General features: G+C 46.2%; 1 protein-coding gene across 1 annotated transcript in view; it reads right to left on the bottom strand.

Annotated features, from left to right (window-relative positions):
- Positions 1-26,861, bottom strand: part of PLXNC1 (plexin C1) — a 190,696-nt gene that overhangs the window by 20,629 nt on the left and 143,206 nt on the right. The window contains exons 22-26 of the mRNA XM_049782862.1: positions 22,333-22,510; positions 19,511-19,614; positions 7,187-7,241; positions 4,096-4,127; positions 3,881-3,988 (exon numbers count right to left, since the gene is read on the bottom strand). Of these exons, the coding sequence (XP_049638819.1) occupies positions 3,881-3,988; positions 4,096-4,127; positions 7,187-7,241; positions 19,511-19,614; positions 22,333-22,510 (477 nt within the window). The remainder of the gene's footprint in view (positions 1-3,880; positions 3,989-4,095; positions 4,128-7,186; positions 7,242-19,510; positions 19,615-22,332; positions 22,511-26,861) is intronic.

Genomic DNA, 26,861 nt, shown 5'->3' with positions numbered 1-26,861 from the left:
GATGGATTTACTAATGAATTCTTTCAAACCTTTCAAGAGGAACTTCTACCAATGCTGGCAAGACTCTTTCATGAAATCAAAAAAACAGGAACACTTCCAAATAGCTTTTATGAAGCCAACATCACCTTGATACCTAAACCAGACAGAGATGCTACCAAAAAAGAAAATGACAGACCAATATTTCTGATGAATACAGATGCAAAGATCCTCAACAAAATCCTGGCAAATAGGATCCAATGCCTCATTAAGAAGATCATCCACTACGATCAAATAGGTTTCATCCCAGGAATGCAAGGCTGGTTTAACATCCTTAAATCTATCAACATAATACACAACATCAACAAGAAAAATAGAAATCACATGATCATATCAATAGACGCAGAGAAAGCATTTGATAAGGTCCAACACCCATTCTTGATCAAAACTCTCAGCAAGATGGGAATGGAAGGAACCTTTCTCAATATAGTTAAGGCCATCTACCACAAGCCAGAGACAAATATTGTCCTCAATGGAGAAAAACTGAAAGCCTTTCTCACCACTCCTATTCAACATAGCACTGGAATTACTTGCTATAGCAATTAGGCAGGAAAAAGATATCAAGGGAATCCAAATTGAAAAGAAAGAAGTCAAGCTCTCGCTGTTTGCAGATGACATGATACTCTACCTAGAAAACCCTTAAGTCTTTCCGAAAAAGCTTCTAGAAACAATAGATTCATATAGCAAGGTGGCAGGCTACAAAACTAACACACAAAAATCAATGGCCTTTCTATACACCAATAGTAATAAGGAACAAATGGACATTAAGAAAATAACCCCATTCACAATAGTGCCACACAACTCAAATATCTTGGAATCAACTTGACTAAAAATGTGAAGGACCTATACAAAGAAAACTATAAAACTCTGCTCCAAGAAATAAGAGAGGACACACGGAATTGGAAGCACATACCCTCCCTGCTCATGGATTGGCAGGATTAACATCATTAAAATGGCAATACTCCCAAAAGCATTGTACAGATTTAATGCGATCCCTCTAAAGATATCCATGACATTCTTCAAATAAGTGGATCAGGCACTTTTGAAATTCATTTGGAACAATAAACACCCTAGAATAGCTAAAGCAATCATTGGGAAAAAGAATATGGGAGGAATTACTTCCCCCAACTTTAAACTGTACTACAAAGCAATAGTTATCAAAACAGCATGGTATTGGAATAAAGACAGGCCCTCAGATCAGTGGAATAGGCTTGAATACTCAAAGAATGTACCCCAGACATATAATCACCTAATTTTTGATAAAGGAGCAAAAAATCCTAAATAGAGCAAAGAAAGCCTCTTCAACAAGTGGTGTTGGCACAACTGGCTAGCCACTTGCAAAAATTGAACTTAGACCTCAAGCTAACATCATGTATGAAGGTTAAATCCAAATGGATGAAAGACCTCGATATCAGACCCGAAACCATAAGATATATAGAACAACACGTAGGTAAAACACTCCAGGACATTGAGACTAAAGGCATCTTCAAAGAGGAAACTGCACTCTCCAAGCAAGTGAAAGCAGAGATTAACAGATGGGACTATATTAAACCGAGAAGCTTCTGCACCTCAAAAGAAATAGCGCCTAGGATACAAGAGCCCCCCACTGAGTGGGAGAAACTATTCACCCAATACCCATCAGACAAGGGGCTAATCTCCAAAATATACAAGGCATTGACAGAAATTTACAAGAAAAAAAATCTAATCCCATCAAAAAATGGGGAGAAGAAATGGACAGACACTTTGACAAAGAAGAAATACAAATGGCCAAAAGACACATGAAAACATGCTCCACATCACTAATCATCACCTCACACCCAAGAGATTGGCACACATCACAAAGAATGAGAAAAAGCAGTGTTGGCGGAGATGTGGAGAGAAAGGAATTCTTATCCACTGCTGGTGGGAATGCTGTGTAGTCCAACCTTTATGGAAAGTGATATGGAGATTCCTCCAAAAACTGGAAATCGAGCTCCCATATGACCCAGTATACCACTCCTAGGAATATACCCTAGGAACACAAAAATACAATACAAAAATCCCTTCCTTACACCTATATTCATTGCAGTGCTATTTACCATAGAAAGACTCTGGAAACAGCCAAGATACCCTTTAACAGATGAATGGCTAAAGAAACTGTGGTACATATACACAATGGAATATTATGCAGCTGTCAGGAGAGATGAAGTCATGAAATTTTCCTATACATGGATGTACATGAATCTATTATGCTGAGTGAAATAAGTCCGAGAGAGAGAGAGAAAGACACAGAATGGTCTCACTCATCTATGGGTTTTAAGAAAAATGAAAGACATTCTTGCAATACTAACTTTCAGACACAAAAGAGAAAAGAGCTGGAAGTTACAGCTCACTTCATGAAGCTCACTGCAAACAGGGATGAGTTTAGTTAGAGAAATAACTAAGTTTCAAACTATCCTAATAATGAGAATGTACGAGGGAAATAGAAAGGCTGTCTAGAATACATGTGGGGTTTGAGTGGGGAGGAGGGAGATTTGGGACATTGGTGATGGGAATGTTGCACTGGTGATGGGTGGTGTTCTTTACACTGAAACCCAAACACAATCATGTATGTAATAAATTTGTTTAAATAAAAATTTTTAAACAAAGACCATTTAAATAAGGCCAATTGCAGAGTCTGGGACAAATTGTCCTGTATCCCATCCCTACAGTGCTACCCTACCACCCCAGGTTAGATTTGGTTTATAAACTGCTTACTGAAAGCAATATTGTTCAGGCAATGGAAGACTGTGTCTTCCTGACAGTTTAAGTATTTAAATATCTGCGAAAGGGTTCAATGCATAAAGCACAACATTATTTTGGATGTTTGGCTGTGACTGGTTTGTTCAGCGTGGAACGATGCAAGTGATTCTTCTCAGTTCCTAGAATTTCCCCTGTTGTGTATGATTCAATCACAAGGCTTCACTGAGTACTTTCCAAAGCATTTGAGTGTTTTTTGAGACCGAACTACAAACATGATTGTAATTATGGTACTTAAATAAAGATATTATTATTTAAAAAAAAAAAAAGCCAAATAGACAGAATTCTGTGGGACAGATGAGAAATCAAGATTCTGGCTGACCTCTGCCCTCCAAACAAATCTTCGAAGCAAATTCTCTAAATGGACTAACACTGTGAAGGAGCATGTTAATAATAGCAGATTGGGATCAGAGGTTGATAACAGCATTTCTAGTGCTGCTCATTTGAGAAAAAAAAACAAAACTAAAAAGCAGTTGCCACAAATTTGTTAATCCAACACACTTTATAAAGCAGGTGGTTTGCTTTTGATTTCATATTCCATTAGCTTTTGTATCTGGCACTTTAAAATGTAAGCATTTTCTTTATTTCAAAATTTAGGGGAAAAAAGGAAATCAGTATAATTTATGAGGTTTATCAACACTGAAGCCCCCTCCCTTCATTTTATTTACAATTGAAAGAGGGAATTTTACTGCTCATCTAGAATAAGAAGTAAACAAAAAAAAGAATTGTGCTGTCAACCTAAAAAATAATAGTGAAATGGTAGGAATGGAGCTCAGAATAATATTAAATTCCTGATTGAAGATGCTACAGTGGAAATTTATAAAGTACTATTATCTCTGTGTGTGTGTGTATGTGTGTGTGTGTGTGTGTGTGTGTGTGTTGTATGAGAGAAAGAGAGGGAGGGAGGAAGAGAGAGAAAAGGAAGTGTTTACAATTTAAACTTTCATTTTGCTTTGCTGGAAGGCACAAGGGATTTGTAACATTTTCACACTTCAGTGGAAATTAAGTCAAACACATCATACACCCCCAAGGTAGCCATAAAGCGCTCTCAGAACAGTAAATGTACCTTGGTCGACAGCAGCTTTGTCAGATACATTTCTTTTACTTTGAACTTGTGCTTCCCTCGATGTCTCTTTCCTTGGACATCTTGAAATGCTTCTGAATCTGGTAAAATCTGAAGGAAGAGTGAGAGAAAATGTTAACCCAAGAGATCACTCACACTGATGAAGGCATCTGGCCCCAGAGTGGCCCAGGAGGAAGCATAGGAAAGCCTGAACTTACCAAATGGCAGTGGTCATCTGAGTACTCAACATCTGAATAACAGAGAGAAAGCAGAGTCCATTAAAACAGGGCAAAACATGGACGAGTCATCCTTCCCATTAGGCGCAATGGCCATACTAGAAGCCAGAGGAGTTATTCAAGCTCTTCAGAGGATATTTTTGTTTTATTTTGTTTTAGGGTCACCTGGCAGGGCTCAGGGGTTTACTCCTAGCCCTGTGCTCAGCACTCTTGGAAGTGCTCAGAGGACCAAATGGAATGCCAGGGATCAAAGCCGAGTCAACCGCATGCAAAGCAAGTACCCATACCCACTGCACTATCGCTCCAGCTCCAAAATGAAAACTTAAAAAAAGAGAGAGGATGACTTTAAATAATTAGGAAAAGGCAGTTTCTTTTCATTTTCTGGGGCTACAGAATTTGGGTCTTGGAGGTTTTTTTGTTTTGTTTTGTTTTGGAGCCCCCCCGGCTCAGGGATGCTGGGGGGGGGGGCAGAGGGGAACCTGCTGTACTATCACTCCAGCCCCATCCTAGTAACATTTTGAGATCTTAAGCACTGGGTGAAGACATAATGGACGAAAAACTGGGTGGGAAGTAGGCTCTCTTTTCTTAAAAGTTTTCAAACAAGAGGCTGAATGCTCAGATACTGGGGATGGGAGAGGGGCCCTTATTCATCAAACAATTAGATCAGAAATACTCCTTCAGAATGACAGGGACCCTCAGGCTCACAGTAATAGGAGAGAGCCTTAATTCCTGCCCATTACAGTTGGGAAGAATGTTTAGGCATCAAAAATTCCTCTAAAGAGGGCCCGGAGAGATAGCACAGTGGCGTTTGCCTTGCAAGCAGCCGATCCAGGACCAAAGGTGGTTGGTTCGAATCCCGGTGTCCCATATGGTCCCCCGTGCCTGCCAGGAGCTATTTCTGAGCAGATAGCCAGAAGTGACCCCTGAGCACTGCCGGGTGTGGCCCAAAAAACCAAAAAAAAAAAAAAAAAAAAATTCCTCTAAAGAAAGGGTTGGGCTAGAGTAGAGCATGCACAATGGGTAGGGTGTTTGCCTTGCATACAGCCAACCCAGGTTCAATCCCCGGCATCCCATATCATCCCCAGGCTTACAAGGAGTGATTTCTAAGCACAGGTCCAGGAGTAACCCCTGAGCACTGCCAGGTGTAGTCCAAAAAAGAAAGAGTTGGATATGGGAGTGATAATACACAGCCAACCTGGGTTTAATCCTTGACACCCATGCTCCCCAGAACACCACCAGGAGTGATCCATGAGGGCAGAGCTAAAAGTAAGCCCTTAACACTGCCTGGTGTGACCCCCCCCCCCCACCCAAAAGTTAAAAGAAATTAAAATTTCAAAATAGGTCATTGGATCATAAAACAGCAGGTATGTCTTGCATACAGTGGATCTACTTTGACCCCTGAAACACCATTTGGATCCCCCAAACCATCTAGGAATAAACCCTAATTAAGGTTGGCCTATTTACTGCTGGAAATGTCCCCTCCATAAAATTCCAAAATTAAGGCCATAGAAATGGTGGGCTCCAGGGCACATGTTAGAGCACCTTGGCTGGGAAAATAGACCCTGAGAATGGAGGGTATGGGGGGGGGGAGTGAATAGGACCAGCAGGTGGTCAGTGGTGTTAATGACTGTGTTGAGGACATGCTGTGCAGGGGTGCTCTGAGGAGGAAGGAGAATTCAGCAGAGGCCTGTGAATTACTAGAGCAACTGGAAGCAGCTGTTCAATGGCCCTTGAGGAAAAAAATGGGGCACAAAGAGAGACTAGTAGACCCATAATGCTGCCCTAAGCTTTTCTCTGAAAGTGGCTTCAGGAAAGTCTGGAAGCCCGGATGATTCATCCAAGGCTGGGATCCTGACAGAGGAGAGGGTGAGAGGGCAGGAGGCAGGAGGCAAAGACATGAAAATTATGGGGCTCAGAAGGCAGGAAGCTGAGGTCCCAGGAAAAGGGCCATGAAGCTTAGCCAAAGGCTACTGGCTGCCTGGAGTGTAATAGTGCTGGCAACTATGGGCACAAGAGGCCAGTACAGGGCTGCCCAATTGCAAGAGGGCTGCTCCTTATCTGGTGTGTTCAAAGGGGCACACGAGTGTCCTGTAACCAACCCCATCCTCTGTACAGTTTCAGGGAGCTCCAGGTTAGCCCTGCTGCACTGACTTACTGGTGGGACCTCCTAGGCTACTCCAGACTTCAGCCTGTGGAAGCCTTTGGGAGGCAGCTCCATCCAAGATCCAGAACAAGGGGGCTCTGAGCTCAGTTAGCCTTTTTTTAATTTATTTTTTCCTGGAAGGGGACCTAGCGATTTTTTTTTTTTTGGTTTTACTTTTTTTTTCACGGCACAATCTCAGTGTTGGTGGTGTTGTTTTTCTTGTCCCCACCATTGCTGGAGGAGAAGGGGATTGAGTGTCCAGCTACTGACTTGGCCATGCAAGTCACTTTTAAGTGTGTGTCTTTCTCTACCGGGGGCTGTGGGGTTCTGCAAGGTCTCACAGAGGTGCCTGGGTTATCTTGTCAGTACTGGTGGACCCAAGATGTGATTAGCTCGAAGTTTCCCTCTTGCTTTGTTTGCCAGGGAATTGCTTCCTTTCACTCTGAACTGGGAAGGAGACTCAAAGTAGAGATTCTTTTTTGTTTTTGTTTTTGGAGCCATATGAGGTGATGCTCAGAGGTTATTTACTCCTGGCTCTGCATTCAATTCTGGCAGTGCCTGGAGGAATTTGGGAGACCATCTGGGATACTGGAAATAGAACACAGGTCAGCCCCATGAGAGGCAAATGTCCTACCTGCTTTACTATCCTCTCAAATCCCTCAAAGGTGACAATTCTGTCCAAGGTTAAGGCAGAGGCAGTGGCTGGCCAGAGTAGTTTAGACTTGGCATAACTAGCTCCACCCCTTCCTGTCTTCCTTTATGCTGGGACAGAGTCTTAACATTAGATATGACAAGATCGAAATGGCTTTTCTCTGCTTTTGCTCAGCAGTAGTTCAATCTCCCCCTTGGTGACAGACAGTACATCTGAGAGAGGTGAGAAGCAATATTTCATAAAGTCGAGTGAGAACATTATACCTGAGAACATTTTACCTGAAGTAAAATTTGCTATCTTCTTAAATACTTTTATAGTGGATCCATTTGATATCTGAAAGCAAAGATAACAATAAGAAAAAACAATAGAGCCATTTTAAACATTTAAGGTATCTTTCAACTTTACAGGAATTAGATGGCTGGATATATCGTACACACTTTCACTTAGGAAATCAAATATTTATCAAGGCTTCCAGTCCTGAGCTGGAAGCTGTGCTCAGAGGAGGGGCAGGATGCACTCCGCTTAGTCAGGGCAGTGAGAGGAACTGAGACCTGGGGGCTGGGAAGCTGGTTAGGAGGAAGGAGGAGCAAACCAAGGTGTTGAAATACACCCCAGCTCCCAAGAGGCCAAAAAAGACTTGGGCCAACTTCAATTTTTAAGGTTTCTACTAGACTAGGAGATGTCCAACAGTTTGTTTGTTTATTTATTATTTTGTTGTTTTGTTTTATTTTTTGGGTCACACCCACAGTGCTCAGGCATTACTCCTGGCTCTATGCTCAGAAATGGCTCCTGGCAGGCTCAGGGGACCATATGGGATGCCGGGATTTGAACCACCATTCTTCTGCATGCAAGGCAAACGCCCTACCTCTGTGCCATCTTTCCGGCCTCAACAGTTTTTATTTTTCTAAATACCAATATAGTGCCCTTGCCCCCATGATGGCAGGCACAAGTCGGCAGAAACAGGTTAACAGTTGGTTACACAGTGACCACTAGCTCAGACCAGCAGCTAGTTCAATTCCCAGAAGCAATGAAGAGATGAAATAGGAGCAAATCACTGTCATGTGCCATGAGGACAGAAGTGATGAGGGCAGTGTTGTTCGTATGGGGAATGGGGTTCCCATTAAGGGGTCTCTACCTGCTGGGAGGCTTGGCAGGCCTCACAGCCATCCCCCTCTATCTCCTCTGACTCCAGGTTTTCCCTGGGTGTCGGCTCAGATGGCCAGAAGTGGGTTCAGGTGGACTCTTAGGGGTCCTCAGGCTTCCCCCCTCCCTTGTACTCCAAGGAGGAGGTGCATGGGGAGGAGGGTGGGCAGATAACTGGCTTCCAGTTTCCCCTTTGATTCTGGAGGCCAGCTCTTGCCAGGTATAGGGTTTGGGGAGTCCCCATGCCAGAGGCCTTCTCCCTAGCCTGGGGAGTGCTGGGAGGCTTGGCAGGCCCCCAGCCATCTCCCTCTTTCTCCCCTGGACTCCAGGCCTTCCCTGGGCGCCGGTCCAGGTGGACTTTATAGGTGTCATCAGGCTTTCGCCCTACCTCTCCCTACACTAAAGAAATGTGCTTTGGGAGGAGGGCGAGCCATTCTAACACTGGTTTATGTTGGGACAGTCACTGGAAATTTTTTCTCCTTGGTCTCCTATTGATAGTATTGTATGCATATAGTTTATATATGCATAATATCCATCTTGTATTGTGACCCTGTTACTGCCCTACAAAGCTCATTTCTAATCTTTTACTTCCTCCGTCCCAACCCTTATTCCCCCCCATCTTCCCATGTAGGTGCAGCTCATGACATGAAGCTCACCACATAGAGTGATGAGTGCAGTTAGAGAAATAACTACACTGAAAACTATCATAACAATGTGAATGAATAAGGGAAATAGAAAGCCTGTTTTGAGTACAGGTGTGGGTGGGGTGGGGAGGAGGGAGATCTGGGAAATTAGTGGTGGGAATCTTGCACTAGTGAAGGGGGATGTTCTTTACATGACTGTAATCATACAACTACAATCATATTTGTAATCAGGGTGTTTAAATAAAGATAATTTTTTTAAAAAGGGTCTCTACCACTATTCATTTCGTGATTTATCCAGCAGTGTATCCATGATTCTGCTGGGGCACTACTGTTTTTTTAGTTTGTTTGCTTTTTGTTGTTGTTTTTGTTTTTAGGCCAGACCCGGTGGTTCTCAGTGGTTACTCCTGGCTTTGCACTCAGAAATCACAACTGGTAGGGTTGGGGGATCATATGGGATGCCAGGGATCAAACCCAAATCAGCTGCATACAAGGCAAAAGCCCTACCCACTGTGCTAGCACTCTATCCTCCTTTTGTTTTTATTATTTTTAAGAAGCTTTTGAAAGAAAATTAATTGCATTTATTTCAAACACAAATTTTGGTAGAACAGAGGGGTGCAATGAGCATTAAGTGTTCACAAGCTTTAAGTATCTAGTTCAATGAATATTCGCTTTGGCAGGTACCTCTGTGATAATCATCAGCATCAAAAGATCAAAATACTGACTGGGACAAACTCAGTAGTGATATGCCAGGACCTGAGTTTGAGTCCCAGCAATGCATGTTCCACCCCATCCCACCCATCACCAGCTTTAGCTCTTGGGGTCTCTGAGTGCCATGGGATACTCTGGTGGTTCCCAGGGCCTAGGGGGCCCTTGTAATTAACTGCCCAGTCCAACTGTCCATGTTTTACCAGGACTGGCCCCCCAGGCCCCTAAGGACTTCTCCCCTAAGAGAGACAAAACCAAACCAAACCAAGCCAACTACCAAACAATAAATATATAAAATTACATTGCAGAAGCTAGAGCAATAGCACAGTGGATAGGATGTTTGCCTTGTTGACCCAGGTCTGATCCTTGGCATCCCATAGGGTCTTCTGAGTTTACCAGGGGTAATTTCTGAATACAGAGCCAGGAGTAACCTGAGCAAAACTGAGTGTGGCCCCCAAACCCAGAAACAAACAAACAAAAATTACATTGCAGATCTAGGAAGACAGCACAAAGGTGAAGGCACTTGTGTGTGAATGGCCAACCCTCATTTGACCTCTGGTACCACATGTGGTCCCCTGAGCACCAGTAGGAATGACCCCTGAGCACAGTGACAGAAGGAAGCCCTGAGCACTGCTGGGTGTGGCCCAAAACACCCTTCCCAAATGAAATCACAGTGTCCTAAGAAGTGCCCCCATTGTCCTTGGCAGCCAGTTACCACACCTTCTTCACCCAGAGGTAATGCTTTTCCTTCCTTCCATCACCTTGAGGAGTTTTGTGTCTTCCTGAAGGTCCCATATGGAAATCACACAGCTCACCTGCATTTGGCTGCCTGGCCCATCTGAGGCCTGCAGTGTTTATCTGTCTTGCTACAGCTACCAGAAGTTGGCCTTTTTAAGAAGCCTGTGCATTTTTTTTTATGATAAACTACCAACAACTGCCATGCAGTAAAAGAAGTATTGACCCATACTATGGAATTAATAAACCTCAAAAACATGGTGTTAAGTGAAAGAAGCCAGTCACGAAAGACTACAGATTGTACTATCCCATTAGTCCCAAATACCCACAATAGGTAAATTTACACAGATAGAAATTATATTTCTAGTTGCGTAAAGTGGGGGCAGAGGAAGGTAAGGGCTATAATGAGGACCAGGTTTCCTGCAATGACGGAAAATACTCTAAAAGTAGTTTGTGGTGACAATAGCACAAAGATGTAAATGTGGCCAAACCCACTAAACAGTGCCCTTTACAAAGATATGGTACAAAAATGGCATTTCAATAGAACAATTTTGAAATCATACTCTAAAATGTTTGCATTAAACAAATGCTTGTAACTCAGATCACATACACCGTTTCCATCCCGGGCATGATTGGTGAACTCACCTATGGCTCCATTAATGGTGGAAAGCAGTGCACACAGCTTTCAAGGGTGCCCTACCAATATAGGGCCCTGTCAAGGGAGCCAAGGCACTAAGTGGATGGATGGGCAGGCCTCACCTCTTAGAAGGAGACAACAGTTGGGGGAGCTGGTACACACACAGTATATTCTTAAAAAGCAGACAGATACATCTATACACATCCTAACCTTGTTCCCAGATTCTGAAGGAAGAATCAACATGTGTGTACATGTATGTGAGTGCATGTGCATATGTGTGTGCATGCTTCTGACTACATTCTTTCTTACTGTTTTTTTTAACTTTATTGATTGATTGGGTTTGGGGCCATCCCCAGCAGCGCTCAGGGGTTACTCTTGGTTCCACACTCAGAAATAGCCCCTAGCAAGCTGGGGGACCATATGAGGTGCAAGGAATCGAACCAGGTCCCTCCCAGGTTCTGCCACAAATGCCCTTCTACTGTGCTATCTCTCCAGCCCTTTCTTACTGTTTTTGTGGTGCCGGGTCAAACCCAGATCTTGACCATAGGCTATGACATGTATACACTGCTGCTGAGCCCCATCACTGGCCCTGTCCTGCTCTTTCCTGTACATTATCTGCTAAATGATCTTCTGCTTATACTTTAAAGCTCTCAGGCCACTCCGAGTCCCCAAATTTGGTCTTTCCCTAACCTGGAAAGAAAAGCAGGAACTGAGACTTTCTCTTCAGGCAGTCTGCATCTTGGTTCTTCAAATGTGCAAACCTGCTTAGCAAGCAGGGAAAGATGCAAAGTGAACCTCCTTCAGGCTCACCCACAGAGAAAGGAGCACAAGGCCGCCTGCCAAGGCCGTGGGCACAGCTGTATGGCCAGCTGCCTGCAGCCGTGCGAGAGCTGAGGCCAGAGGCCGCCAAGTGCTGGTGTTCACATCTTGTGGGGCCTGGGGGGGGGGGGGAGGCATGGGTTGGGTGGGAACTGAAGGCCTCTGCCGAATTTTGGATCTTCCTGGGCCCTGACTCTGCTCAACACTCTCTCCCTGCACCTTGATCCTCTCATTTCTGGCAGGGTTTCTACATCTCCATATTTGCCACAATTCAAGCGGTTGCTGTGTGCAGACAACCCCTTGGCAGCACAGACAAAATTTGTGAGAAGTGCTGAACCTCGTAGCAAGCCCCCTCCCCACCAAGCGCTGGCTCTGCTCTGGTTGCTACACCAATAAATGTCTTTTTATAAAATGAAGCTAGTGCTTCACTGTGGGTAATTGTCAAAGAATAAATCCCAAATGGATCCCGTTGAGTGTTGAACCAATACCCTGCGCCTGTCAGCCACTTTGTTGTGCCAGAAGTGAGCGCCCCGACTCTAATCACAACACGGTGGGCCCTTCCATGAGACGCGTTGCCAGAAGTTCAAATGTCTCCCCAGAGCTGGCAGCGCCACTGCTGGCACAGTGCTCAGGCGTTAGGGGCGCGCAGGCGCATTTGTACTGAGGAAACTACTTTGAAATGATCTCTGGAGAACAAATGTAGAAGCATTTTATTAGTGGCTGAGTTATGTGCATCTGTGTGAGTGTATGTTTGCGTGTATTTGTGTGTGCGTGCAAGCATATGTACATCTCTGACTTCTCTATTGAGCAAGGCTGGAACACCCCAAGGCCCAACAAAGCCCCAAATGGTACCCCTAACACTGCCAGAAAGGTTGAAAACTGGTTTATTTAGAGATATTTGTAGCAGGCCATTTCTGTGACCACAGAGTGACCTTTGAAAAGTGACCCAGAATCTAAAAAATACTAACAATACAATTGGCATGGAGGGGTCTCTCCAGCAATAATAGCAAGGAGGGCATTTGCTTGGCACGCAGGTTGGATCTCTATCACCCCATATGGAGCTCAACCAGGAATGATCCCCAAGCACAGAGGCAGGAGTAAGCCCTGAGAATTGGAAGTATGCCCTCCTGCGAAATAACAGTGCTGAGTGTGCCACCAAAAAACAGAGGAGGCTGGAGCACTTGCACAGTGGGAAGGGTATTTGCCTTGCCCTGAGTTTGATCCTCAGTATCCCAGAGGTACCCAGAGTCTGTCAGGAGTGATTTCTGAGCACAGAAGTAACCCCTCAGCACTGCCGAGTGTGGCCTAAAAAAAAAAAAAAAAGAAAAGAAAAGAAAAGAAAAGAAACTTGCCGTCCAAGTGCTTTTTTATTTGATTTTGTTTTGGAATACACCTGGTAATGCTCAGGGGACTATCTAGGATGCCAGAGATAGAACCCAGGTTGGTTGCATGCCCTACCTGCTGGCCCTCAGAGTGTCTTAATAATTCTCTCACACTTTTCTGAGACCAGAGAACATCCTCTGAGCTCCTCCTTAAGGAACAAAAACCAAATTAAATCAAAGAAAGATTAATGTCACTAGATGGATCTGGGGCTTGCATGTTTCTCCAGCCCAGAGCATAACTGAAACACATGGCAGTTTCAAATTAAATTCTTTCCACTCTTGCAGTGCTCCAGGACCCGAAGTGACAGCACGGCCAATGCTCTTCGAGAATGAGCAGACTGGGCTGAAAATGCCCACCACCTGCACCACCAAAGATTCTAGAAGTTTCCATCAGAAGTTGGATGTGTGAAGGGCCAGAGAGATAGCATGAAGGTAAGGTGTTTGCCTTGCATGCAGAAGGTCGGTGGATCAAATCCCAGCATCCCATATGGTCCCCAGAACCTGCCAGGAGTGATTTCTGAGCATAAAGCCAGGAGTAACCCCTGAGCGCTGCCAGGTATGACCCAAAAATCCAAAAAAAAAAAAAAAGAAAGAAAGAAAGAAAGAAAGAAAGAAAGAAAGAAAGAAAGAAAGAAAGAAAGAAAGAAAGAAAGAAAGAAAGAAAGAAAGAAAGAAAGAGAGAGAGAAAGAAAGAAGAAAGAAAGAAAGAAAGAAAGAAAGAAAGAAAGAAAGAAAGAAAGAAAGAAAGAAAGAAAGAAAGAAAGAAAGAAAGAAAGAAAGAAAGTTGGATGTATGACTCTGATGATGGGAAAGAGGTGACTAAGGGAGAAATGAACCCCTGAGCATAAATAAAAGCCAATCCTGAAAGAAAAAGAAGCTCCATATTCTCCAAACTGTTCTAAAGGTAAAATCTTTGTGATTAAAACACTGTCTGTATAGCAAACATTGGAGATAACTCCATAAAAATTGATTTTCTAGAAATATACAAGGTTAAACATGTCATTTAACCTTAGGAAACTGCTCTTTTGTAGATAAAAATGGCTCTAAGATGAACAATTTCATGCAGTGTCACCTAAGAAAAAAGGCTGGAATTTAGCTAAAGAATCTTATGGAACATTATAAACATTGCCCATATCCAAAATAGATAGTCCAAGAGACTGTGATACTAGTTCCTTGGGGAAAAAAATAAACATCGGAAAAGGCCATCACTCATTAAAATTTTACGAGGAACCGTAGTGTCACATGAGACCAAGGTCCTATTCAGCTCAGGGCCCACTGATCAGCAGCTAGTCCACATTCTCCTTCCTGCCCCCTTTGCATTGCTCACAGATACTCCAAGACTGGGAGATGAGAAAGAAATCTTTGTTTCAGGAAAGAAGAAAGAAGGAAGGAAGGAAGGAAGGAAGGAAGGAAGGAAGGAAGGAAGGAAGGAAGGAAGGAAGGAAGGAAGGAAGGAAGGAAGGAAGGAAGGAAGGAAGGAAGGGAGGGAGGGAGGGAGGGAGGGAGGGAGGGAGGGAGGGAGGGAGGGAGGAAGGAAGGAAGGAAGGAAGGAAGGAGGGAGGGAGGGAGGGAGGGAGGGAGGGAGGGAGGGAGGGAGGAAGGAAGGAAGGGAAGAAGGAAGTAAATAAAGAAGTAAATAAGGAAGGTAGGAAATAAGGTAATAAGGAAGGGAGGGAGGAAAGGAAACCTCACTTAGTCCTGCAGTGAGGAATGGTCACGGCTCCTCAGAGCTCATTGAAATATCCAGCATAATACTGTCCAAGAACACATCAAATCTTTCTCTCTCTCTTTCTCCGCCCACCTCCAACACAAGGTTCCTTGACACCAGCACTGCTGTGGTGAATTCTGGACACAGAGCACAAACTCACAATGAGCTTTTCACTGCTTTGTGGGGTACTTGGACTTATCCCCAAGCAGAAACAGATTCTCAAGAGGCCTGGGAGAAAAGATCCTGAGGGAGGAAGAGGGTGTGATGGCTACTTAAGGTTCTGTTTGGACCGGAAGTGTTAGCTTTTTAGGGAGACTCCCTCTCGGATGGTGCAAACACTGTCTTCAAAATATTGGCCTGAAGCTGGAGCAATAAATAGGACAGTAGGGAGAGCCCTTGCCTTGCACACAGCCAACCTGGGTTTGATCCCTTGTATCTCCAGGTCTCGCACACCACAGCACCACAGGAGTAATTCCTGCACGCAGAGCCAGGAGTAACCTTTGAGCAACACCAGATGTGGCCACCAAAATCAAAAACAAAAACACCCCTTAAAGGGGGTGAAAGGAAGGTTATCATTAAGGGATTATGCTGACAAACTCAGGTTTTGGTGACAGAGGCAGAAAAGGAGTTTTCCTGAACTGGACCCAGCTTGCCAGGCTGGTGCTCTACTTCCTGGGCACCCAATTCTGAACAAAGTTCTCCTGGGTGACCTTGATTCTTCTGAATCAGTTTCCTGTGTGGGTGGGGAGGACATCAGGGAGAAGAGTGAGGCCCCTCAGATGAGCTATTATGTTTTCCTGTGCCTCAGAACTGAGCGTATCTGTCTGAATGGAGAGGACAGAAGGAATAACTTTGGGTCAGGACTCCAGGACATTGTCCACTATACCAGCAACTTTTCATGTGTTCATAGCTTTTCATAGCTGCAACTGCTCTCTGGACCGTCCCATTCTTTCATCTTATCCATTGAGAGGTCTAGCCCGGGACCTCCAAAGCATTCCCAAGTGTTCAGAGATGTGTGAGCTGAGGTGCTGAAACTTTTACATGAAACCTTCTCTGTCAATCCTGGGGCCTGTCCTGCCCTTCAGAACCTCATTCTGGACAAGTGTCCATGTCCATATTTGGTGAGAACAGTTCCTGTCAGACATGACACTGGTCCCAAAACTGTGATGCTACAGCATCCAGCCAGCTTCCTCATGTTGGGGAGAAACCACCGACTCCTTGTGTGTGTGTGTGTGTATATGCACACACACTCTCCTTGCACATGCACACAGACCAAACACACTAGTCTCAGCCCTACACTTAATGCAGCCTCCCTCCTCTACAGTGAAGGCACTCGGAGCCTCCCTAGTTAGGGGAGCTCTCCCCACATCCCTCTGGATTTAACTGGAGGGGGAAAAAAGCCTCTGGCTACATGTGTGTGTAAAGACCCTGATCTCACTGGGACCTGTCCAGAACTGAGCCTGGAGCAGAAATGCTCCTGATCAGCCAGTGGGCACCTTCCTCACAGGGCTCTGGGGAACAGAATTTCTCTGTGTGTGTGTGTGTATGTGTGTGTGTGTGTGTGTGTGTGAGAGAGAGAGAGAGAGAGAGAGAGTGAGAGAGTGAGAGAGAAAGAGTGAGAGACTGTTGCCATGCATCTGTGCATGTATGATTGAATCACATGTCTGTGTGTACAATGGTTGTGTGCCCATGCATGTGTTATGTCTGTGCATGCATGTTGTGTGACTATGTGTTCTGTGTCCAGGTATGGCTGTTGTATGCCTGTGTGTGTGTTGTGTGTCTGTGCATGTATATGTTGTGTTTCCATGTGAATGTGATGTGTACCTGTTGTGTGTGAGCTGTGTGACATGTTGTGTGTCCATATGTAGTGCCTTCACCACATGATTGCCAGCATCTTCCTGGGAAGCCTCAGGAGAAGAGAGGCAGGGTGCCTATCAGGCTGGCACACTGTCCCAAGGACTGGCCGGCAATTTGGGGCTTGGAGCTGCCCCCACAATCTGCAGAACCTTCTGTGCACCTGTTCTCTAAACCCAGACAACACCCTTCCAGGCATGCCCTTTCTTCGGAAGAGCTGGAGTTGCTTTGCCCTGAGGACAGGGAAGGCTGGTGAGGGGACTTTGTTTAGACAGGAGGAGGAACTGGCCATCATTAAAGATTAACTTTAAACCTAACTAATTTGGACTAATTGGAGGGAGTGAGTCTGAATCACTTAAACCTCTGAGTTAGATCCTATTTTTAAAGGAAATACAGTTTTTGCTTTCAAGCCCTTATAGTGACTCAAACTAGGGTGCTCTGGAAAATGAATAAGACTGATAATTAGCATCTTGTTTCTGGAGGGAAATGCAAATGCCAGAGAACGTTTCTCTGTTCACAAAAGACCAGGAGTAAGCTGCTACTGCAGAGGTGGCCCTGTGTGAGTGTGTGTGTGTGTGTGTGTGTGTGTGTGTGTGTGTGTGTGTGTATGTACATGAGAGAGGGGGAGTTCAAGTCTTGACAGCTGCAGCTGGTAGAAAGGGGATAGAAATCCTTCCCCCCAGCTCAGTTCAGGGTCATTAAAAGGCAGGCGTGAGGTCTGCCAAGAGCACAGGGCTGCCCTGTGACCTCTCTGTTTCCTTCAAGCTCTCTGCCTTTATTTGCCTTTCAGCTTAGCTTTTTAAACAGACGGAGAATCCTCTAAGCCCATGTTTCCTAGTCTTGTCATTTATTACCACCATGTGGTGATGGCGTGAGGGGATGAGGCCCATAAATCACTTGGATGGGAAGTGACTAGGAGCCGGATTAATTCCATTATCATCCCTCAGCATGGGATCCCTAGGCTTGTCTAGCATGGCCCACATCTCAGTTAAGCTGGCCTGGCTTGCTCTGGACTGGGGAAGGGTCTCCTGACTAAGGACAGTGAGTGGTCTCACCCCTGGTCATGTCAACCCCCCGCAGGCCATGTGGAAGTTGGGCAGGTTCCCAGGTTTCCCTAAACATCTGAGTAGGTTCAGGAGGTGAGCAGAGGCCTTAGGCTGCTTTCCAGCCAGGCTCACCCAGACACCCTGGTGGTGGGCAGAGCAGAGCCGGAGACACTGGGCTGTGACCACCCTGCCCTCACTCAGCCTGCAAATTAGGCCTAGTTCTAGAGCTCCTTCAGCACAAGCAGACCCCAGGCAAGGCTGTGCCTTCTCTCACACCTCCTAGCCAGGAAATTCCCTCAGGGAGCAGAGCTTCTCCAAGTGAGGCCCGTAGACAAGAATATGCACTTCCAGAAAGCTCCCTGAGGATTTTTACCAAGTGCAAAGAGCTTAGAATTGTAACTCTTGGCAAGATGCTCACAGGCAGAGAGCCTGAGCTGCTGGGGGGTGAGCAGAGGCACAGACTCTGATCACCCCATTTCTCTGTGGGGTCCCCTTCAGCTGGGGGGGTGCCCCAGCCCCACCCCAGGCTGTCACCCAAAGCAACTATGCAAAAACTGGCACTGATTTCTGCCCAGTTAACAGGCCAAGGCAGATAGCAGAGCTGGTGAGCTGGTCTCTCCTTCCCACCTTTCTAGAAAGTTTCTGTTGAAAGTTCTTTTCCCTGGGTAGGGAAAGGCACGGGATGACTCTGGCATATAGCAGCCAGCCAGGGGACAGGAGGTGCTGCTGTCACCCCATCTCGGGAACAGCACACCCTCTCCACACATGTATGTACCTCTGTGAACACCCTCACTCATTCCTCTAGCTCATCTCTGAGTCTACCTGCCCATCTCCCCATACAGAGCCCCTGTGGCATGTCCTTCCTCATCTGAGTGAGGGTTTGTTGGCAGCATTCTAGTGGCCTCAGTCCACAGTCCTCATCCATCCACACTCCACACATTGCTCCCTCTTACTGTCCATTGCAGCACACCCAAGAGTATACTCAGAAGACCCCTACATGGCACCATCTGCAGTAGCTGCCCTCCCCACTTCTCAGTCCCCAAGTCCTCAGACCACAGACCAGCCACAGACCAGACATGTGTGGCCCCCACCCCACAAATGTGCAGCATATCTAAACTGAGATTCAATATGATGTTCCTGGTCTGAGCAGACAAGTATAAAGCCTGGGAATGACTGAAGCAACACCTGGGGGCTGCAATTAAACCCATGAGCCAAGAGTGGCAGTGCCCTGAAAAGGGTCCAGCCAGAGGAATGGCATGGCCCCCTACTACACTATCCCTGGACTCCAGTGGGCTGAGGTCTTTCTGTGGCACAAGTCTCTCCTTGCCACTGGGCCCTGGTCCATCTCAGCCTGCAGAAGCTTCAGGCCCTCCTGGGTCTCCATCAGTCATAGCTCTCTCTGGGAGATCACCCGGGGTTCCTGGAGTCAATACTCCATGACCAGGGGTGTGTGTGTGTGTGTGTGTGTGTGTGTGTGTGTGTGTGTGTGTGATTTCACTGTGTTGCCTCCTTGGACTCCAAGAACACCCAGGCCATAAAGGTGACTCATCCATGGTGCACCACTAGGCCCGACTTCGTAGGAGACAAAGCTTGCCCTGGACCATTCTGCTGAGTGCGGGCCACTCTCCAGCCCCTAGTATCCCTCAGTCCATGCTCCCCAAGCAAGTGGGGTGGGGATGACCTGGGGAATCAGGCTGTCTAGCAAAGCAGAAACAGGGACCTTCCTCAGGAACATGAAAGGCTTCAGGGTTTCCGGGGAGGGCTGCTGGAACTGTGGTAAGCCCCAGGTTCACATTGCTACAGGGCAATGTGGAAGCTTCCAGGGGTGCCTGGAAATGTAGAAATGGCCTCCTCACCCCCTAGTAGATGGAGGCTCCGGCTCTATTCAGCCCAGCCCCAACATAAGCCAAACACAAGACTCACTTGTACCTCATAGTGGCCAATGGTGTTGAGCTTGGTTATCCCATCCTCGAGGATCACTGAGGAGCTGTCGATGTCCAGAAGTTCTTTCTGCCGTGTGCCCACCTGAAGCTCTAGAAAAGAAAATGGGGAAAATGTGCTACTGTGAAGGGTGTTGGACATTGTATGACTGAAACTCAATCGTGAACAACTCGTGACCATGAAAACAAAAGCTGAATTATGAACAAACTTGTAAGCACAGTGTTTAAATAAAGTAATTAAAAAGGGGGCATGATTCTCTATCAAAATCACTTTGGGGAATCCTCAGGGCACACTCCTGAGCTCCCAGAACTACTCATTGGAGATGAAAACTTAAGGCAGCAAGTGGCTGCCTGGAGGTGTAGTGAGATGGGCATCTCACTTGAAACGTTCAGTGTGATGTTTTAAGAATAAATGAAGAATGATGGGATGCCTGTGGTCTTTTTTGGGTTATGCTAATTAAGACTCTGACATTTAAAAATCTCTTTTCCCTAAAATTTTGGCTTTGAGTACTCTAGGGCTGAGCCTGGAAGCGAAGGCAAATGAAGTCAAAATAAGGCATCTGCAGTGGAGGTAGATGTGTTAGGAAATCCCCAAAGCATGTGTGCTCACATTCCTGTGTGTTTTGATGTCAGCTATGTGAATGTGTGTGTATATGTGTGTAAGAGACAGACAGACAGAGACACAAAGACAGAGAGACACTAAGTTCTGCAGATACTCTGTGACTGGATTCCAATACCACAGTCTTGAAAGACTGTTCAACTATGACCAGGGCTGAGTTTGTCTTACCAATGTGGGTTTTCATTTGGTGAAACCTCCACATTTATTATTTTAATATTGAGTTAGTGCCGACATTTAATGACCACAAACAGATATATGAACCTTTAAACTTTGGCTGCCACTCTGAAGTGCCAGAGATGGAATCTGGGCCTCATACCAACCAAGTCTGCTCTTCGCTGTCAAGCCACATCCCAGCCCCTCCTTATACAGGGTTTGAGCACCAACTCTATCTGCTAACATGACCTACAGTCCTGGGCCCTCGAGAAGAGGTGTCCTTCCCAATGAAGCAAAGCTTTTGCCTCCCTGTAATTCTAGGCAGGCTGGTCTCCCCCATTTGCCCATTGCCTGTCCCTTTGGACCTCTGCTGTCAGTCACCTGCGTATGGGCCACCTCTACTACTGATTTCCATGTTCAGGGTTGGCTCCGGGGGGTGCTTAGTTTTGAATGGTGACTTTTTCTATTTGGGGGAGAGGGGAAGCAGAATAGGATGAATTGCTGTTCCTTGCAATACTCATGAAGGACCCCTGGTGGTGTCCATGGGACATTATGTGGTACTAAGGATGGAAGCAGGATCAGTCAAAACTTCATGGCAGGAAGGAGACGCACATACACACACACCCTTGCCCTATGGCTCCATTCTGCCTTAGCTGCCAAAGCCAGCCTTGGAGGTGGTCTGGAAAGGCTGATATCCCATGCCCCTTCAGACACCAAGTGGCAGCTCTCAGTTGACTTGCCTAGCTTCCTGCCTTGTTCCATGGAACACAGACAGACACAAGTCAAGGACTACTGCGGGGGCATCACTACCAACATGGTGGGAGCAGAATAGAGGCCACTGAGCCACAGATAGGCACACTGTGGCTCAGAGTAAAGACATCGGTTCCTCATCGAGGTTTACATGGTAAGGCCACTGCCTCTAACCCTGAACTGACTAAAGGAGGGAAATGCTGCATGCAATCCAAACAGGAGGAAACAGAAGCTGAGAGGAGGTGAGGGCAGGTACCACTGGTCCAGCTTTTGGGGAATAAGCCAAGCAGTACCATATTTGTTCCATTTCTGCTCCATTTTTCACTCTAATAGTTTCAGCCCCTCTACCCCCCCCCCCCTTTCTCCTCTCAATGGCCCTTTTCAGAGCAGGCTGGGCCTGGAGGGTTAGGTGGGAGGATTTTAATTGCCTGCTTAGTGGTGGCGACAGGGAGACGCTAGGGGAGATGAACCCTACCCAGCTGCCTGTCACCCTACTTCGTCCCTCTCCTTTCCATGTCCCATTATCTGCTATCAAATCCCACGGCAGTCTCTGGGGAGGGCTGTGCAGAGCTTGAATTGAAAATGTTGATGAACATTTGAGTGAAGTAAAGCCCTGTTCTCGGGCTTACGCATATGCTTCGCTCTGCTGTGTACCAATAGAGGCAGTAAATGAATTCTGAGCAGATGCTGCTGGGGGAGGGGGAGGTTTTGGAGGGGGTGCTACATACAGGAGGCGATTAGCAAAGGAAGATGACCTTTTCAGGCAGGCACTGCATGTGTGCCTGTGTGAGGGATTTAACACCCAGCTTGGGGCCACCCACTAATGACACCCTCCATATCACAACAAACAAATCAAATGCCAATGCAAACAGCAACACAAAGGGCAATGGCTTGACACCTCTGTGTCCTCCCAAATGCCCACATGCATCTGATTAGTAAACATCATATATAAGCACATCGCCTCTCACCTTTGTGAGGATCAGGCTTCTTGCAAAGGAGCAACAGATTGGGAGGCTTGGGAGACATATCTTGGCCCTGGGACAAGCCTGGTGAAAGTTTGGGGGCCAAAGAAAAGTTGCTCTTGAGCTGGAGAGATAGCAGAGCAGGTAGGGTGTTTGCCTCACATCCAGGTTCCATTTCTGGTATCCCATATGGTCCCCTGAGCCTAATAATTTCCTAATGTCACCAGGTGTGCCCCAAAACCAAAAAAAAAGGTAAAAGCTGGACCAAGGAAGAAAGTACAGAAAGGAGGGGACTGGACAGGTCCCAGAGTTGTCAGGATGGCATACCGAGACCAATTTCATTAAGCTGAAGCCCATACGGAGAGCCGTTCTTGCTCAGGAAGGCTTGGAAAATCTTTTCTTTGGCTTGGCCAATGGTGTCACAGTCGAGAACATTGAGGGAAATATTCCGACAGACATCTGCACTCTCGTGTTCGGGGATTTTTTCAAAGACGACATTTAATGCCTGTAAAAAGACAAACAGTTTCTCTGTTAGCTGACTTGGACCAGCAGAAAGCACCGACCTTGCTCATCAAAAGACTTGGGTTCCAGCAGCCCCTCAGCATGCAGTGAGCACACCTGACCCACCCCCATTTATCTTTTTCTGTTCCTTCCATAACCTATTTTTCTCAAAGCAAATGCAAAGGGAAACAAAGTTGGAACTCTCATTACAGAGGAAGCTTTGCATAAATATTCCTATCAGCAAATAAAATCAAGAACCACATACTCTAAAAAAGAGGGTGATTTCTAATTTCAGCTTCAGAAATGAAATAAAATGAGAAGTCTTGGGAAGAATGAGTGGGAGATGAGGGTCACTTGGTGAAGCTCTTTGCTGTGCACATGGAGTCCCAGCTGAGAGGCTTGAGGTCACTGCAGCCCTGGACAGATGGTGCCAAGGGGTCAGTTTCTCCTGGCAGCGCTGATTGCAGCCAGGCACTCTATTCTGCACACCACCAGCTTCCAGGGCGCTCATTAAACCCTGTGCCCCAGCCTGTTATTCCTGCATTAATTACTCCACATCACCCTGACACCACTTAGTGTGTGTCAGTGAATCTTCCTCCCAAAGCAGCATCATAGACAAATTGGAGAAAAAGGCCTCCACACTTGTATGCAAACACAACAGGTAAAATTTCCAAAGGCATCAAATGTATTACTGCAACTGGACTTGTCTTGGCACTGATGCTCAGACCTAAAACCACAGCTCTGTCTCCTGAGCTTGCTAGTTCTGTGATTAAATTTGCTTTTGGGAATGGACTGAGGGACTTGCAGCTGGGAAGCAGGGAAGTAATAGGGGTTGGGAGACAGTGACCTATCCTTGGTGATCCTGGCCATGCCTAAAGTGGTATAAAAGAATGTCCAAAAGGAAACATCAAGAGTTGGAAAACCAGGTCATTGGAGATCAGGAATCCTAAGTTTGAACCCTGTGTCCAGCTGATGACTTGGGCCTGGCCTCTGCCCTCTTGTGGAGACAAATGATGTGAGCGGGCTCCAGTGGAGGCCAGAAGATGAGGGTCCCAGGGAGCAACAGTGACTGTGACACACTAACTAGCCCCAACACTGGTCAACATGGTCAGGCCTGAGTGGAGGCTAGATACCAGGTTTAGCTTGTACTAATATGGCTGCACAGGAAACAACTTCTGTCAGAGAAGAGGGGGACTGGGGTCACCCTCATGCTCTCTGCACCCACTCACTGGGTGACCAGCTGGCCTCCAATGGACCAGCCCAGCAGCACACCTTCGCTGTTCCTCAGATCCTCAAAACTCCAGTAGGGACATTGGAGTCTCTGAGACAATGAACCAAGGAATCCCTGAGCACTTGGAATCCAATTGGCACCAGTTTGGTGCCAGGGTGATTGAGAGACAGAACATGACATTGTCTGACATGGAAATGGGAGTGTTCGTAGCTCCTCAGGGTCATGCCTTCTCCTGTTCTCTTGTCTATCTTTGAAGTTGCCCCCCATCCCCTTCCTGTGAGTGAAGATGACAGTGCTAACCATATGGATCCAGTTCTGAGTCTACACTTTGGTGTCTACACTGTGGAGACAGGGTGCTTCTTTCATCCTTGAACACAATGGCACCAAGGCCTGCTCTAGGGTTCCAGAACTGCTGCTTAGAGCAAGGGCAGTGGAAGGCAGTTCCACTTGCAAACAAGATGCAGGAGGGGCAGGGCATGAGGCAACAGAGAATTAAACCAAAATAGGATAAATACAGGATTATATCACTCAGATGTGGTATTTAGAATAACTGCATGAGGGAATACAATGGTTTACATAGGGTCTGTTGAGAACACTCTTGGTTACAGAGTATAGTGAGTAGAAGGAAAGAAATTGAGTGGAGGAGGAGAAAGATAACATGTGAAATAACTGAGGACAGGGGTTAAGGAGTCTCAGATGCTTTGGTAGTTTTAAGAAAGGAAAGAACTAGGGCTTGAATGATAGCACAGCAGGTAGGTTATTTGCTTTGCACTAGACAAACCTGGGTTTGATTCCTGGCATCCCATTTGGTCCCTCAAGCCACTAGTAGTAATCTCTGAGTGAAGAGCCAGGAGTAACCCCTGAGTGCTGATGGTGTGCCCCCCCCCCAAAAAAAAAGAAAAGAAAGAAAAAAAGGACAGAACTATCCAAGTCAGAATCAACACAGTGAATTCATGAGACCCAAACATTAACAACCAAAATAATAAAACAGTCAAAGAGGTGGTGGTAGGATGGGATGGACTCTGAGAAGATTGGTGGAGGGAGGCTAACATTGGTGCTGTAACACAGTAAGTCTAAAACAACAAAAACTGCAACTCATAATGCTTTAAATAAAAAGTAAGAACATTTTTAAAAGGAAACCCTTCAAGATGGACCCCTGGTACAGCCTCTGCCCAGCCTTCTCTGTTATTAGTGATGTTGACTAAGGCCCATAGGGTAGTCACCTACCGGACTGTCAGACATCCTCCTTTTAATCGTTCACCTTCTACTGATTGGAGGGAGGCTAGTATCACCATGTTACTTATTTTCCTTAATGAATTTTAGGGGTGTCTCCTAAGTGGTGCTCAGAAGGCCTGGGATCCTGTCTTGGGGACTTTCAGCCAATCAGGTTGGTATGTCAGCACCCATTCCTGAGGGTGTGGTACTACTCAGGCCTGTGGTAGCAGGGGTTACCCTAGGGTTCTTAGGGGTCCTCCAGGGTTGCACCTGGCAAATTTCAGGGGATATGCAGTACTAGAGATCCAACTAGGCTGCATGCAAGGCATATGCGCCTTAATCCCTGTAGTACCTCTTAGTTCTTCACATGTCCCCATTTTTAATTGGGGCAAAGGGGACACAGAGAGAGCAGTTAGCTTCCAGCAGGGACACATAGCTGGGGACAGAGCCTCATAACCAAACTAAAGTTCTCAGTGTTCCTTTCTCTAAGAAGGGGCTAGATCAGCAAATAGTGACACGTAACAACAGCTGATGAGGTATGCGAGCACTGTGGTGAATGATGAGTGAGTGTCTAAGGAGAAATTTTGCTATTGCCCATAATGAAGAGGTTACTTTTTTTTTTTTTGAGGGTGGGGAGAAACACATCTGGTGGTGCTCAAGGGCTACTCTTGGTTCTTCTCCCATGCCAGGCCTTGCCTTACCTCTAGACATTCTCTAGCCCAGATCTGCTCTTTATTATTTTGAGATAAATAAACCAGAGCACAGAGAGCTTAGATAAATGGCACACAAGATTGGGCCTGAGTGATAGAACTGCTTGCACAAGGCTGCCCCAGATTTGATCCCTGGCATCCCATATGGTTCCCCGAGTCTGTCAGGGGTGATTTCTGAGCACTGCTGGCCCACAAACAAACAAACAAAAATTGTATAAGATCAGCCAGCAAGGAAAGGGCAACAGCAGACATGCTTGTTCTAGATTCCTCAACACTCAGTAATCCAGAGGGAAAGGGTTTGGCAAATTCCTTGTGTCTGCATCTTTGGGACAGATATGAATGTTTAATGCTGGCAGATGGCTAAGTGCTAGGAAATGCACTGATCTCCTCCCCAGAAATCTGCCCCTCTATGAAGAGATTGCTCTGGTTCCCCTGTGTCCCTGGCATGGCTGTGTCAAGGGGCTGGACAGCATGAGCCATGCTGTCTTGTCAGCCATCTCTCCTCCTCGTCAGTAGCTATGTACTGGCAACAGGGAAACCTCCTCTGACCAACAAGACCTAAGGGAAAAGGGCTTCTACCCTGATAAAAGGGAAGCATTATGCTCAGAGCTGTGAGAGCTGTTTTGTGACCAGAAAGGGGGGAGGCAAGAGGAGCAAGGAGATGTCATTGGCCTCACATGTGGCCAATCAAGGTTTGATCTTTGCACCCTATAGAATCCCCAAGCACCACCAGGAGTAATTCTTGACCTCAGAGTAGGAATAAGCCTCTACTCTGTTGAGGATGTTGAATGGCCTTGAAGTTGTTTATCTTTGGATTTTCTATTCTTGAAGTAATTCTGTGCTCTTACTATTTCACGCACCATTAGGCAGAGTTTCTCTTACTTAGCACTGAAGGCCCAACACAGGAGAGCTTGCTTTGTTGATGCTTAGGTAGATAAATTCAGTCCCTGACATCCAGTTTGTGTGCGAGGCCTCAGAACAGTTCTTGGCTGGACAGAGTCTGTCCTCTGGTCTGTGAAGGCAAGAAGCCAATACAGATGTTGGGCAAACTTGGGCCACCTGTATGCTCCCCAAATGCCAGCAGAGCAGCAGGAGGCCCAGAGACCACTGGCAGTGACATGCCACCTCATTCCTTCAGTTTCCCATGAAACAGGGCAGAGTCACTTTGGAGCAAGTCAGGGCTCATGCACCACCCCCAA

Source organism: Suncus etruscus, chromosome 11 (genome assembly GCF_024139225.1).
Source record: "Suncus etruscus isolate mSunEtr1 chromosome 11, mSunEtr1.pri.cur, whole genome shotgun sequence".
In the NCBI taxonomy this organism is placed as follows: Eukaryota; Metazoa; Chordata; class Mammalia; order Eulipotyphla; family Soricidae; genus Suncus; species Suncus etruscus.
This window is presented reverse-complemented; position numbering and strand designations above follow the sequence as displayed.